General features: G+C 39.9%; 1 protein-coding gene across 1 annotated transcript in view; it reads right to left on the reverse strand.

The window, feature by feature from the left end:
- SVEP1 (sushi, von Willebrand factor type A, EGF and pentraxin domain containing 1) overlaps nucleotides 1–13,225 on the reverse strand; it is a 204,599-nt gene that overhangs the window by 46,435 nt on the left and 144,939 nt on the right. Inside the window, exons 30-36 of the mRNA XM_044940425.2 lie at nucleotides 12,751–12,921; nucleotides 11,202–11,375; nucleotides 10,660–10,779; nucleotides 8,612–8,788; nucleotides 8,111–8,195; nucleotides 6,842–7,033; nucleotides 5,369–5,536 (exon numbers count right to left, since the gene is read on the reverse strand). Coding sequence (XP_044796360.2) covers nucleotides 5,369–5,536; nucleotides 6,842–7,033; nucleotides 8,111–8,195; nucleotides 8,612–8,788; nucleotides 10,660–10,779; nucleotides 11,202–11,375; nucleotides 12,751–12,921 — 1,087 coding nt within the window. The remainder of the gene's footprint in view (nucleotides 1–5,368; nucleotides 5,537–6,841; nucleotides 7,034–8,110; nucleotides 8,196–8,611; nucleotides 8,789–10,659; nucleotides 10,780–11,201; nucleotides 11,376–12,750; nucleotides 12,922–13,225) is intronic.

The raw sequence follows: 13,225 nt of genomic DNA on the forward strand, positions 1-13,225 counted from the left end.
AGGGGTGCATCTCATGTGGATTTGAGGATAGGATTTATACCAATCGGGCTTCCCTGATAGTTCAGTTGGTAAAGAATGGGCCTGCAAAACAGGAGACCCCAGTTCGATTCCAGGGTCGGGAAAATCCGCTGGAGAAGGGTTAGGCTACCCACTCCAGTATTCTTGGGCTTCCCTTGTGGCTCAGCTGGTAAAGAATCTGCCCTCAATGCCGGAGACTTGGGTTTGATCCCTGGGTTGGGAAGATCCCCTGGAGAAGGGAAAGGCTACCACTCCAGCCTTCTGGCCTAGAGAATTCCATGGACTATATAGTTCCTGGGGTCACAAAGAGTCAGACACGACTGAGAGACTTTATACCAATCATTTTGTATGGAAAGCCTTCAAACTGATAAATAAACGTAAAATTGGGTTTTGGTTGGTGATATTCTTGGGGTATGTAGTAGAAAAAATAGTCCATATACTCAGATCATTAAAGAACTATCATAGATAAAACAAGCCCCAATACCATAAGGATACAATATAAAATTATAAAACACATGCATATTTTTCGTCATGAATGGGTCAGTAGACAAACAGCAAGATGAGGGCACCAATAAATTAAGATAATAGAAAAAGTGGTCTAGAATTTAAAACATAATATGAAATAAATATGTTCAAATAATTAAAGACAAAAGCCTCAAAATTCTATTTAAAAAGAAAAGACTATGTAAAAAGACACTTGAAAAATAAAGAGTAAGTTTAAAAAGAAAAATACAGAAAATGAAACTTTTAAAAAATGGACACACTTCAAAAGCAGATTATAGACAGCAGAAAGAAAAACTGGTGAACTGGAAGATATAAATTAGGAAATTACCCAAATGCAACTCAAGTGTTTAAAGATATGGAAAATGTGACAGATAAATGAACATGTAAAACAGAAATAAAAGCGATAGCATATATCTAATAAAACTAATATATATCTAGAAATAGAGAAAAGTGAACTTGAAGAAGAGAGAATATCCGAAGTGAAAAAGAGTTTATTCTAAAACTGGTGAAAGATACAAATCCTCAGATGTAAGAAGTACAGTGAGCCCTGAACAAGATGAACGACAATCAACGCAGCTTTAGTCATAACATAGAGAACCACCAAAACAAAAAGACAAAAAAAAAAAAAAAAAAAAAAAATCCAAGGGAAAACACACTGTGTGTAAAGGAACAACTCAACCATTTCCTCAACCTCAGCACTACCGACATTTTGGACCAGACAAATCTTTCTTGTGGGGGTCTGTCTTATGCATTGTAGTATGTCTTAGCAGCATCCCCAGAGTATATCTGCTCACTGCTAATAGCATCTTTCTCTCAACTGGGACATCAAAACCATCTCCAGACCTTGTCTAATGCTCCTGAAGGGCAATATTGCCCCTGATTAAGGACCACTAATGGCATCCCACTCCAGTACGCTTGCCTAGAAAATCCCTTGGATGGAGGAGCCTGGTGGGCTGCAGTCCATGGGGTTGCTAAGAGTTGGACACGACTGGAGTGACTTAGCAGCAGCAGCAGCAAATTAGATTGATGGAATCTTCAACAGAAACGCTCAAAGTCATGGGACAATGGAATAACATCTTCAAAAATGTTTATGGAAGAAAACTATTAATGTGGACTTGTATACACAGCTGGGGGCTTCCCAGGTGGCACGAGTGGTAAAGAACATGCCTGCTGATGCAGGAGATGTAAGAGATGCAGGTTCGATCCCTGGGTAGGGAAGATCCCCTGGAGAAGAAAATGGCCACCCATTCCAGCGTTCTTGCCTGGAGACTCCCAAGGACAGAGGAGTCTGGTGAGCTGCAGTCCGTAGGTCGCAAAGGGTTGGACATAATTGAAGCAATCTGGCGTGTACACATGCATACCCAGCTAAATTATAATTCAAGAGCAAGGGTAAAATACTATTATTTTCAGACAAAGATTGTCTGAAGTACATGCCAAAAGAAGAATATAAAGGACGTACTTCAGGAAGAAGCATTAAACCCAAAAGGAAGGAGGGGGATGGAAAAAGCAATTTCCAGGACCCAATAATTCCAACTCTTAGTATGTAGGCCAGAGGTATACTTCCTTTTATGGACCAGGAAACCTGTACAAGGAAGTTTACATCAGCATCGTTGTGTCAGCAAATAAAGTGGAAATCAATTAACCCTCTACCAGTAGGGAAATGGGTAATTTAGAGATTGCTCATTCTTACAAGGAAATTAAAATGAATTCTGAAATTCAAATGAATTCTGTTGATTTACATGTATCAATAGTTATACATTAGGCTCAGCCTCTAAGTCGTGTCTCTTTTCAACCCCATGGACTATGGAGCATGCCAGGCTTGCCCATCCCTCATTATCTCCCAGAGGGTGCCCAAATTCATGCCCATTGAGTAGGTGATACTATCTAACCATCTCATTCTCTACCGCCCCCTTCTCTAATAGCTGTCAATCTTTCCCAGCATCAGGGATTTTTCCAATATATCAATAGAGATAAATATAAAAATATGCTATTAAATGAAAATCAAGCCTCAAAATGATACTCAGAATATGAAGCAACATACACAAAATTAAAATATTTATGAATATAAATGTTTTTGAGGACCTATATATATAGTACAGAAAAGATACACATTTACTTTGGAAAGTGTAGGTGGTGAGCATGGCTTCCAGTTATCTTTGTAATATTGTATGTCTTTTTATAAAAAGAAATCTGCAATAACTATGGCAAAAATTTAACATGCTGTTTTATGTCAGCAGTGGATACACAGGTAATTTTAATAGAGATTATTTAATTTGGCTCTGTGCTCTTTTATATATTTAAATGTTTCATTAGACATTTGCCCAGAAAAAAGGAATAAGACAGAAGCTCTACAGTCTGGCCACCCTCGTGACACTCTAAAGATGAGTAAATGTATGTAAAGTGGCAAAACTGTTCTTCCTCGCATCAAGTTTTACTTTCAAAACCATGAAGCTATCTCTTAATAGCTATTAATATTTTCTTTCTTTTAGGAAAAAAACATGGGTGATAGTGATTTGTGACTGCATGTACTTTCTACTAATTTGGTTAAGATAGTTTCCCTTATATTATTAAAATGTCATCTCTTTACATAATGATAATGATGATAGGTGCATGCGTGCTCAGCGTGCTCCTGACTCTTGCAACCCCATGGACTGTAACTCACCAGGCTCCTGTGGCCACGGGATTTCCCAGGCAAGAATACTGGAGTGGGTTGCTATTTCCTTCTCCAGGGGATCTTCCCGATTCAGGGTGTAAACCCGCATCTCCTGCACTGCAGGTAGACTCTTTACCACTGAGCCAGCAGGGATGCCCAACAACAATACAGAAAATACTGATAAAGCCATAGCACTTCTTGCATATATAAAGCACTTTAATAAAAATGGCCTCATGCCCTTTAACAGCCATATCATTTAGGTGGACAGACTTGGTTTCCATCTTTCCAATGAGAAGAAAGCTCCCACAGAGTGTCTATTTGCTTAGAGCTGAAGGAGTCTGTATGACAATATGACCCCAACACCTTCTGTTTTAACTATAAAATGGGGATAATATTTCTTCGGCCAAAACCCCCTCTTTGCGGAAGGGAACACCTGAGATAATTCACAGATAATTCAGAGATAATTCCTCTGAAGAATGCAAAGCCCTCTACGAAGCCTGGGATTTATCATCATTTTCAATGTTATCTTTAGTTCGTCTTTTAATAAATCCTTTTTTTTCAATAATATATAGACCTAACATTAGGTGGATACAGAACTCTTCTTATGATACAAATGAATGATTTATACAGAAAAAAAGAAAATATGGGAATTTTTATAAGAGATGAACTTTAAAACTATATGTGAAGACAAAGTTCTAGCAGGAGATATAGTGAACTATTACCAGCATTTATCTTTGGGCAATTTAAAAAATATATTTTTATTTTCTAGTTTTATATAGTGGTAATAGGTTACTTTTGTAATCAGAAAAGAACCCAGAAGTAGTCAATATCTAGTTATTATTTGAAACATCCATATTTGAAAAGATTTCACAAACATTTAAGTGACTAATCTTATATAGTACTATGCAGTTCATTAGGAAGCAGTTTTTAAATGAGTCAATCCACAGGGGAGAGATGAGGCCATCAGAAGTTAACTTCTACAAGTTAACACAACATTGTAAATCAACTATATTTAATAAGTTTTGAAAAGCTAATTCCTACACTAACATTTTAATATTCAAGATTTATTTTTTCACTTGTTAAGTGTTAAGATCACTTAACAAATGTTAAATGATGTTAAAATGTTAAGATCTGGGATTTCTGTCAACTATTTGAGTATTTGACACTCAAGAGCTTTTTGCAAGAAAATGTTGTCTCCACCTTCTGGCGGCCTGTATTAGTGGGATGGTCTTTTTATCTAAGAGAAATGAACTTCAACAGTCATGTTCTAGAAACTGTGTCCTCTCTTCTAAAATCATAATAATGGCAGCGTTCATTGAGAGATTGTCTTCTGGCTAGTCCATGCCTTATATAATTTTATTCCTCACAATGGCCCTAAGGAGTACGAACCTTTAATGAACTTGTAGAAGCAGCACAGAGAGGTTATAGCATTTTCCCAAGGCTACACAGTAAGCAAATGTCAGAACTGAGACACACATCCAGGAAATGGCAAGCCCTCTGCTGCCACTCGTTACAACTGTATGAAAAGTAACAGTAAATCTGGAGTGTGAACGCTATCAACTATCACTGCTAAAACATTTATTGAGGAAGCACAGGAAAAAACGAGCAATTAAATGCCAGATGATCTGGGATTTAATCATCCTTCAATTCTTTACTCCTTGCCTGAGACCTTAGGCTGATCACTGGCCCAGAGGGAACCTTTCCTTTCTCTGTGTCCTACATGGTTTTTGCGGGGATAAAATGAGACAAGGAGTAGGAAAGCACCTTTATATACTGCTTCCTATTTGCTTACATCTCTACATGAAATGAGAGCAGTAAAAATGTAAAAGTCTGAACTTTAATTCATGCAGATGTGGCATCTTTGTGCTGTGACCTGAAGTCTTACCTTTGGTTTTGCAGGGGACAAGACACAAATGCTTATTTAAATGTGCTTTTGCCTCTATAACTAAAGTATCAAGATATTTTCCACTGCACTGCCCAATGTCCATTCTTCAAGGCCCAATTTGATAAATTACTTTAATTCCAGGAAAACACTATTTTTACAGGAGAATATGCTCCCTTTCTTACAAGAAAAGAATATCAAGCTCTCTCTGGCTTTGGCTGCCAGGAAATTTAATTTAGTGTTCAATGGGGTCCATCTGCAGTTGGGACCACCCTCTCCCAATAATCCTTTCCTTCCTCGGGTTTACTCACCCTTCTCTGCAAGCGTAAGTGACAGTGTTCCCGAAGGTGAAGTTACTCCCGGTGGTGAGAGCATCTTTGATGGCCGGCGGCTCTCCGCAGGAGACGAGATGGCAGGTAGGTGGCGCTCTATCCCAGCTGCCTGAGGCCGAGCATTCAATGACCGAAGGGCCCTGCAAACTACAGGAAAGAAAGGTGCCACTTCTTTCCCTGGCTATTGACTTACTGCTCTAGAGATGAACTAGGAAGGACTTAGGAGAGAACAGGGGCCACTTGGGAATTTTAACACATGAATTTTCTTTCTGTTTTATTGCTTTATATAAAAACAAAAATCTGAGTTTGGCTATAGATTCATTTAAAACTAGGAGTAGGCTAAAATAACACAGCAACAACCAGGGTATAAAATAAAATGGTTTAATGTGCTCATTGGTGATGTTGTCAAGTACTCCAAATCTTGGATTAGTGGATTACTTGGATGCTTGTAATACTTGGAGCAGTATTAGGCTGGTTAGGGTCCAGTGATAAGGGAGACAGACACCCAGGAAGTCAGAGTAATTCAAATCAAAGGGCACCGTCCTTGCCATGAGTCTGGGCATCTGAACAGTGTTGTTCATCACTCTGACCTCTGGTCTGCCTTTGAATTTAAAAACCTAGGAGCTCTTCAGCATGGTTTTACCTACCCTCACTTGCCAACCAGATTTTGATTGTACAACTCACTACATTTTCCATTCACTTGATCTGTTAGCCAAGTTTTTGATCACAGCCTGACTCTTTCACTTCTTTTTGAGCACACACACATGCACACACACACACACACAACATTAATCAAATTAACCTCTTAACGGTATTAAAGACTCAGGCCCTTATCTTGACATGATTTTTTAACAATATTCTATGCAATGTTTTGTTTACCAAAAAAAAACCATCATCAAAGCATTTTATTAGGTGTTATGTTATGCTTCATAAACATTTTTTGCTTTCATGTTTAGTGTCTAAATGTTTATAGTATTGAACTGGAGCTTCTCAAAGTTAGATGGAATATTTCCCTGAGCATTTACTATAGGCTGAGCTTTAAGAAGCAAACATGTTTAAGAATATCTTTTACACTTAGAAGCTTGTATTTAAAGCCAGCCAATCAATGGCACCCCACTCCAGTACTCTTGCCTGGAAAATCCCATGGACGGAGGAGCCTGGTAGGCTACAGTCCATAGGGTTGCTGGGAGTCGGACACAACTGAGCGACTTCACTTTCACTTTTCACTTTCATGCATTGGAGGAGGAAATGGCAACCCACTCCAGTGTTCTTGCCTGGAAAATCCCAGGGACGGGGGAGCCTGGTGGGCTGCCGTCTCTGGGGTTGCACAGAGTTGGACACAACTGAAGCAACTTAGCAGCAGCAGCAGCAATCACATGGAAGTGAAACCCATTGAGTAAATAATGAGTAACAGGGTACCATAGGAAGCTGGACTTCTGTCTAGGACTGTACCTGTATCCATTATCACATGAATACGATGCAGTAGAAAGATAGGTAAGCCCACTCAAAATATAGTTCCCGTGATTTACATCTTCGGGGCTAGAACACTTGACCAGTTCACACACAGGAGGAGACTGACTCCAAGAACCACTAGCAAGACACGATGATTCTTTCTCACCCTCCAGAGTATATCCTTTATTACATCTAAAGAAGATAAAAGAAAATGACAGAATAGAATTCATTTTGCATAATTTCATCTGTGCCAAAAACTCCAAAAAGACTAAGAATTTATACATATTGCTAGAATATTTTTTTCCTACTCAAATAATGTTTTGAAAAAATTTTTTCAATATTGAATACTATGCATTCTGCCCACAGGGACCCTGCTGGGTAATAAATAGCAGGATAGATTTTAAGCATTTGACTTGCCTCCAGTTTGTGTCATGGGTTAGCATCTGCCAACAGAAAGTTCACTCTTTAAAATTTAATTGAAGTCTAGTTGGTTTACAATGTTGTGTCAATTTCTGCTGCACAGCACAGTAATTCAGTTTTATGTATGTACACATTCAGTTATACATATAGATAGATAGATAGATAGATATTCATATATATGTGGCTCAGATGGTAAAGAGTCTGCCTGCAGTGCAGGAGACCCGTGTTCAATCCCTGGGTCGGGAAGATCCCCTGGAGAAGGAATGGCAACCCACTCCAGTATCCTTGCCTGGAAAACCCCATGGACAGAGGAGCATGGCAGGCTACTGTCTATGGGGTTGCAAAGAGTCAGACACAACTGAAGCGACTTCACTTTCACTTTTCACTTTCATATATTCTTTTCCATTATATTTATCATAGGATATTGAATACAGTTCCCTATGCTATACAGGAAGAACTTATTTATCCATTCTATATATAATAGTTTGCATCTGGCTAATCCCAAATTCTCAATCCTTCCCTCTTCTCCTCCCCTCCCCCTTGAAAAACCACACGCCTGTTCTCCATGTCTGTGAGTTGTTCCTGGCAAACAGAAAATCCCTGGTTTGATAATGGTCCTGTCTAAAATAAGTCCTTAAGATGCTATGAAAGAAGGCCCTACAAGCTAATGAATATTTTTGGTTATAAACTGGAGCTTTGGATCCAAGCCCAAATATAGAATTCAATTAATTCCATATTAATCTGAAAACATCCTCTGGGATTACTCTTTTTTTTTTTTTACCAGTATTCTTTCACTGCCAGCATGTTATCGACAACATCTACAATGCAGCGTTAATCTTAGACACTCACCTATATATTACTTTATTGCCATAGGTAAATGCAGATCCATCAACACCACCATTTTCTGGGAGAGCTGGTGCACCACAGGAAACAGCTTAAAGGAGGAAAACCAACAGGCATTACTTTTCTTAGCCAGTATGTGTAAAAGTCTCTTTAAGGGCAGCTCCAGGATTTTGGTCACGTTTAAATATGAGCCTAGGGGCTTCCCTGGTGGTCTGGTGGTTCAGATTCTGCCTTCCAATGCAGGGAGTGTGGGTTTGATCCCTGGTCAGGGAGCTAAGATGTACATGCCTTGTGGCCAACCAGAACACGAACAATAGAAACAAAACTGGAACCAATTCAATAAAGACTTTAAAAATGGTCCACATCAAAAAAATCTTTACAAAAATAAATATCAGTCCAATATTGGGCTTTAAATATAAAAAATATTGGGACCACACTTGGCATTTCTCCACCCTGACTTTCTAGCACGGCTGTACACCATAAACATGGGGAATTTACTCAACATACCTTCACAATATGGTATCAGATGACTCCATTCTCCAGACTCCAAACATGTGATCCTGGCCGCCCCCACCAGCTGGTATCCTTCTTCACATGAAAACGTGACCTCGGCACCCACGGTGTAAGTTTCCCCAGAAGAGTGGCCATTTTCTGGATTTCCTGGAGTCTTGCATTTTATAGGTTCTTGAAAGAGAGAAAACAGTTTTTGTGGGTCAACAGGGTCTTTCACATAACCACATGAGGTCTCATAGCAAAAGAATTCCACTGCAGTTAAGGTACCAATTAAATCTTGAAGGGGGAAGAAAAAACTTCTGAAGGGAAAGGCATGAATTCCAAGGACACACCAGATGATTTAATAGGCATTTGAAAAACAGTATTTTGAAACAGCAATGAATAAGAAAAAGAAGCAAAATGTCTCTGTCCCCAAAGGAAACTGTTTAGGGAGGAATTCGTGGTGGTTCCAGGGCATGGCTCAGAAGGCCTTCAGCCCCTCCTCCCAACCTCATTTGTTGTTTTTCAGCCGCTCAGTCGTGTCCAACTCTTTGCGATCCCATGGATGCAGCACTCCAGGCCTCCCTGTCCTTCACCATCTCCTGGAACTTGCTCAAACTCATGTCCATTGAGTCAGTGATGCCATCCAACCATCTCGTCCTCTGCTGTCCCCTTCTCCTCCTGCCTTCAATCTTTCCCAGCATCAGGGTCTTTTCCAATGAAAAGACCACTTTTTAAGTGCAACTGACTTTCTCTCAAGATGATATAAAGACAGCCACAAAGCATACTGAGGGGAAGTTCCCTGCCTCCCCTTTCAAACAGCTCCCAGATCAAAGTCTGCTATGTGCAAATCCAGGGTCAGCCACCCCTTCTAGGAAGGGGAATTACAGAAAGGGAGATTTAGGGCTAGAGCTGAATAATGGGACCAAAGGAAAACTGAAATTCTCAAAAAAGGGAGATATATACTGATTCAATCTTTCTGAAGATCTTTTGGGTTTTACATGGAACCCTCGCAAAAAGTAAATGCAATTATAAGACTCATTTTGAGAATTCCTCATTAAGTTCTAATTTTTCTAGTAGCTGCTTTCTCACAATTAGTATAGAAAAACATTGATGGGTTGAGTATTATCGACCTCATCACAAAATACAGGTAAAGCAAGTGGTAAGGCAGGATGTCTATTTTTTTTCCCCAATGATATAATTCTGTGTGGCTGAGGCAGAGGAAAGATTCTGAAAGTGAAGAGGTGATGGAAGTAACCTCTTTGCTCTGACTGAAGGCAGTAGAGGCCACAGCTTATATTTCTAGATCCACTCTATTATTCTTCTATTATGGAGACATTTCTTCAACAGTCAGGTGATAAAGTTGGCTCTCAGTTTTGTTTTTCAGAAATTGGGATCTATGGCCATACCACCCTGACTGCGCCCGATCTCGTCTGATCTCAGAAGCTAAGCAGGATCAGGTCTGGTTAGTACTTGGGTGCGAGAATTTGTGAAGTTAGGAAAAGCACGGTGATAGCTTAAAGCACCTCCAACTGTTGCTTGTGTATCTTTACACACTTTTTACTGAAGTATAAGTTGATTTACAATGTTGTGTTAGCTTCAGATGTACAGCAAAATGATTCACTTATACATATATATCTATTCTTTTTCAGATTCTTTTCCATTACACATAATTATAGGATATTGAATATAGCTCCTTGTATTATACAGTAGGTCCTTTGATTATCTATTTTATTTATAGTGTATATATGCTAATCCCAAATTCCTAATTTATCCCTCCCTCCACTTTCCCCTTTGATAAGCATAAGTTTGTTTTCTATGCCTGTGAGTCTGCTTCTGTTTTGTAAAGAAGTTAAAGTGTATCATTTTTTTAGATTTCACATGTAAGTGATATCATGTGTTTGTCTTTCTCTGTTTAAAGTATCTTTTCAAAGATGATTTTTCTTCTTCCTAACCCCTTTGAAGTTGAAAATACTGTCTTATTTTTATATGACATACATTTAAACTATATACTTGAATTAAACAATTGAAATAGACTTCCCAATTACACATAGCCTAGTTACCTGCACAGTTTTTCCCATCTCCTGTGTAGGGCGGGATACATGAGCAGACGTAGGATCCATTTGTATTCAGGCAGGAGGCGTGCTCACTACAGTCTGACCCAACTGCACATTCATCAACATCTAAAACAGAGATGGTTTACAGGCCATAAGGCTGATGGATTTGTCTCATGGAGCAAACATTTGTTTTCACTTTTAAATCATCATGTATCACTTAATGCATCACACTATATATATTTTTCATGAAGTTTAGATGTAATAGTCATAATCACATTGCAGATCTACAATAGAAGCTATTTCCACAGTTTATAGGTGGATAAGTAGAAGAAAGAAAGAAAAAGATATCCTTATATTGGGCCTGGTAAAAATTTAAAACACGTTTGGCATGTCCAGGGACAGCTGCTTTGTCACTATGGCTTGCCCAGAGCTGACTAGGACGAGATGAAATTAACAAAGGCATGCCACAAGAGCCTCAGGAATCTGGGACAATTATCTCCCACAGAGTCAGAATAAAGGCATGCAGTAATTGCCAAGATTCATCTCACCAAGACACGATGGTGAAATGCCATTCCAGCTCCCGTTATCCGTACAGAACATCCTTGAATCGCCCAACAAATAGTAGCCATTGTTGCACTGGTAGGCCACTGTGCTGCCAGCATGGAAGTCCTCGGCTGAATAGAAGCCATTCTCCAAAGGGGGTGGCACCCCACAGCTAATGCCTGGAATGCGACAACTACTTCAGGAGCAAAATCCTCAATGAACATCTTATTTATATTAAACCTGTAGTTGAGTTAAGCATGAACTCTTCGATGCACACAAACAGTACACTGGAAACACTATAGGGGTGGTGGCAGGCTGCAGCCACGCTTGCGCCCAGAGCATCAAGTACAGCGTCTGGCTCACAATGGGCATGCAATTCATTCATTAAAAAAAATATTATGGAGGGACTTCCTTGGTCGTCCAGTAGCTGAGACTTTGCGGTCCCAAAGCAGGGGGCCCGGGTTCCATTCCTGGTCAGGGAACTAGATCCCACATGCCGCAAGTAAAGATCTAAAGTGTCACAACGAAGACCCAACACAGCCAAATAAATAAATACTGAAAAAAAAAATTATGGTGACCCCACTACCTGCTAGACATTGTCTGGGTGCTTAGGTTGAACCAAACAGACAAAATCCCTGCCTTACAAAGTGTAGTGTCTAGTCAGAGATGAGATACACGAAACAAATAAATATGCCCCAGGGGGGAAGAGATGTTCTGGAGGAACTTCCCCAATCACCCTGTCTACAATAGCAGTCCTGCTTCCACCCACCCCTCTCACTTTATATCTTCCTATCCTGCTTTTCCCCTGGTGGCTCAGTCGCTAAAAAACCTGCCTCCAATGCAGAAGACACAGGTTTGATCCCTGGGTTGGGAAAATCCCCTGGAGAAGAAAATGGCAACCCACTCCAGTATTCTTGCCTGGGAAACCCCATGGACAGAGGAGCCTGGAGGGCTACAGTCCATGGGTCCCAAGAGTTAGACACAACTGAGCGGCCAAACCACCACAGTACCACCCCACTTTAGTTTTCTTCAAAGCCTTTACTTCTGGCATTTGCTGTTCTTACTTACTGTAAATAATAATGTTACTTGTTATTTCTTGCCCTTCCTACTACAATGTAAACTCCACAAAAAGAGAGACTTTCCCCAACTGCTGTATCTCCAGAACTTAGTTCAGTGTCTAGCACATACTAGGTACTTTCAAAATTGTTGAATGAATGAATGAATGGGTGCATCCAACTTAAAGCGATATAGCCCTGTTTTCCCACCCAGCAACGACCCATCTCCCTCTGGGCTCCAGGCTTCACACCTGTCTTTCCCTCCATTCATTTCCTTGGGCCACTTAGGTGCCTTCACGGGTGGTGTGCTCTCTGTATCCTCATCTCCCACCTCCCTCATGGTGCCCAGCACACTTCATTACACAAAGAAAGTAATGAGTATCTGCTATATTGGCTGTTAAGAAGTACTTCACTTTTATCTAGCATTCCTCAAAAAGTGTTCTTAGGGTTTCAGTAATTTTCAAGAGCTACTGAAATGCCTTCAACAAAGGCTGCTCACGTTCACAGTGAGGCAATGGTTGTGTCCACTGTCCTTGATTCAGGCAATACTGCACAGAGTTCCCGACCATCTGGAAGCCTGGATCACAGAACAGACTGATTTTGGAGCCTGGCTTTACGTCTCTTGATGCAGTTCGCAGATGAGGTACTGATCCTTCTAAAGATGGGCAATCTGAGGGCAAAGAACACTGCTTCAGAGCTTGTCAGAAACACAAAGGCAACATCACCAGGTTAAGGGTTTCAAATCATATACTGTACCAGCATTTGAGAGCCACTCTATTGATACTAAAACAAGATAACGTGTAACCAGATCTCTGGCATGCAAAATTTCTAGAAAAAAACTACTGGAGTCAACAAACAGCTTTTCCTCTTTCAGCAGAAGTCTGCTGAATATTTTTAAGGAAAATGGTATCTTTGAATTACAAATAGTATTTCAGAATTAATAAAATGTTCTTATGAGTTAACAAAAGCCATGA

This window comes from Bubalus bubalis, chromosome 3 (assembly GCF_019923935.1).
Source record: "Bubalus bubalis isolate 160015118507 breed Murrah chromosome 3, NDDB_SH_1, whole genome shotgun sequence".
In the NCBI taxonomy this organism is placed as follows: Eukaryota; Metazoa; Chordata; class Mammalia; order Artiodactyla; family Bovidae; genus Bubalus; species Bubalus bubalis.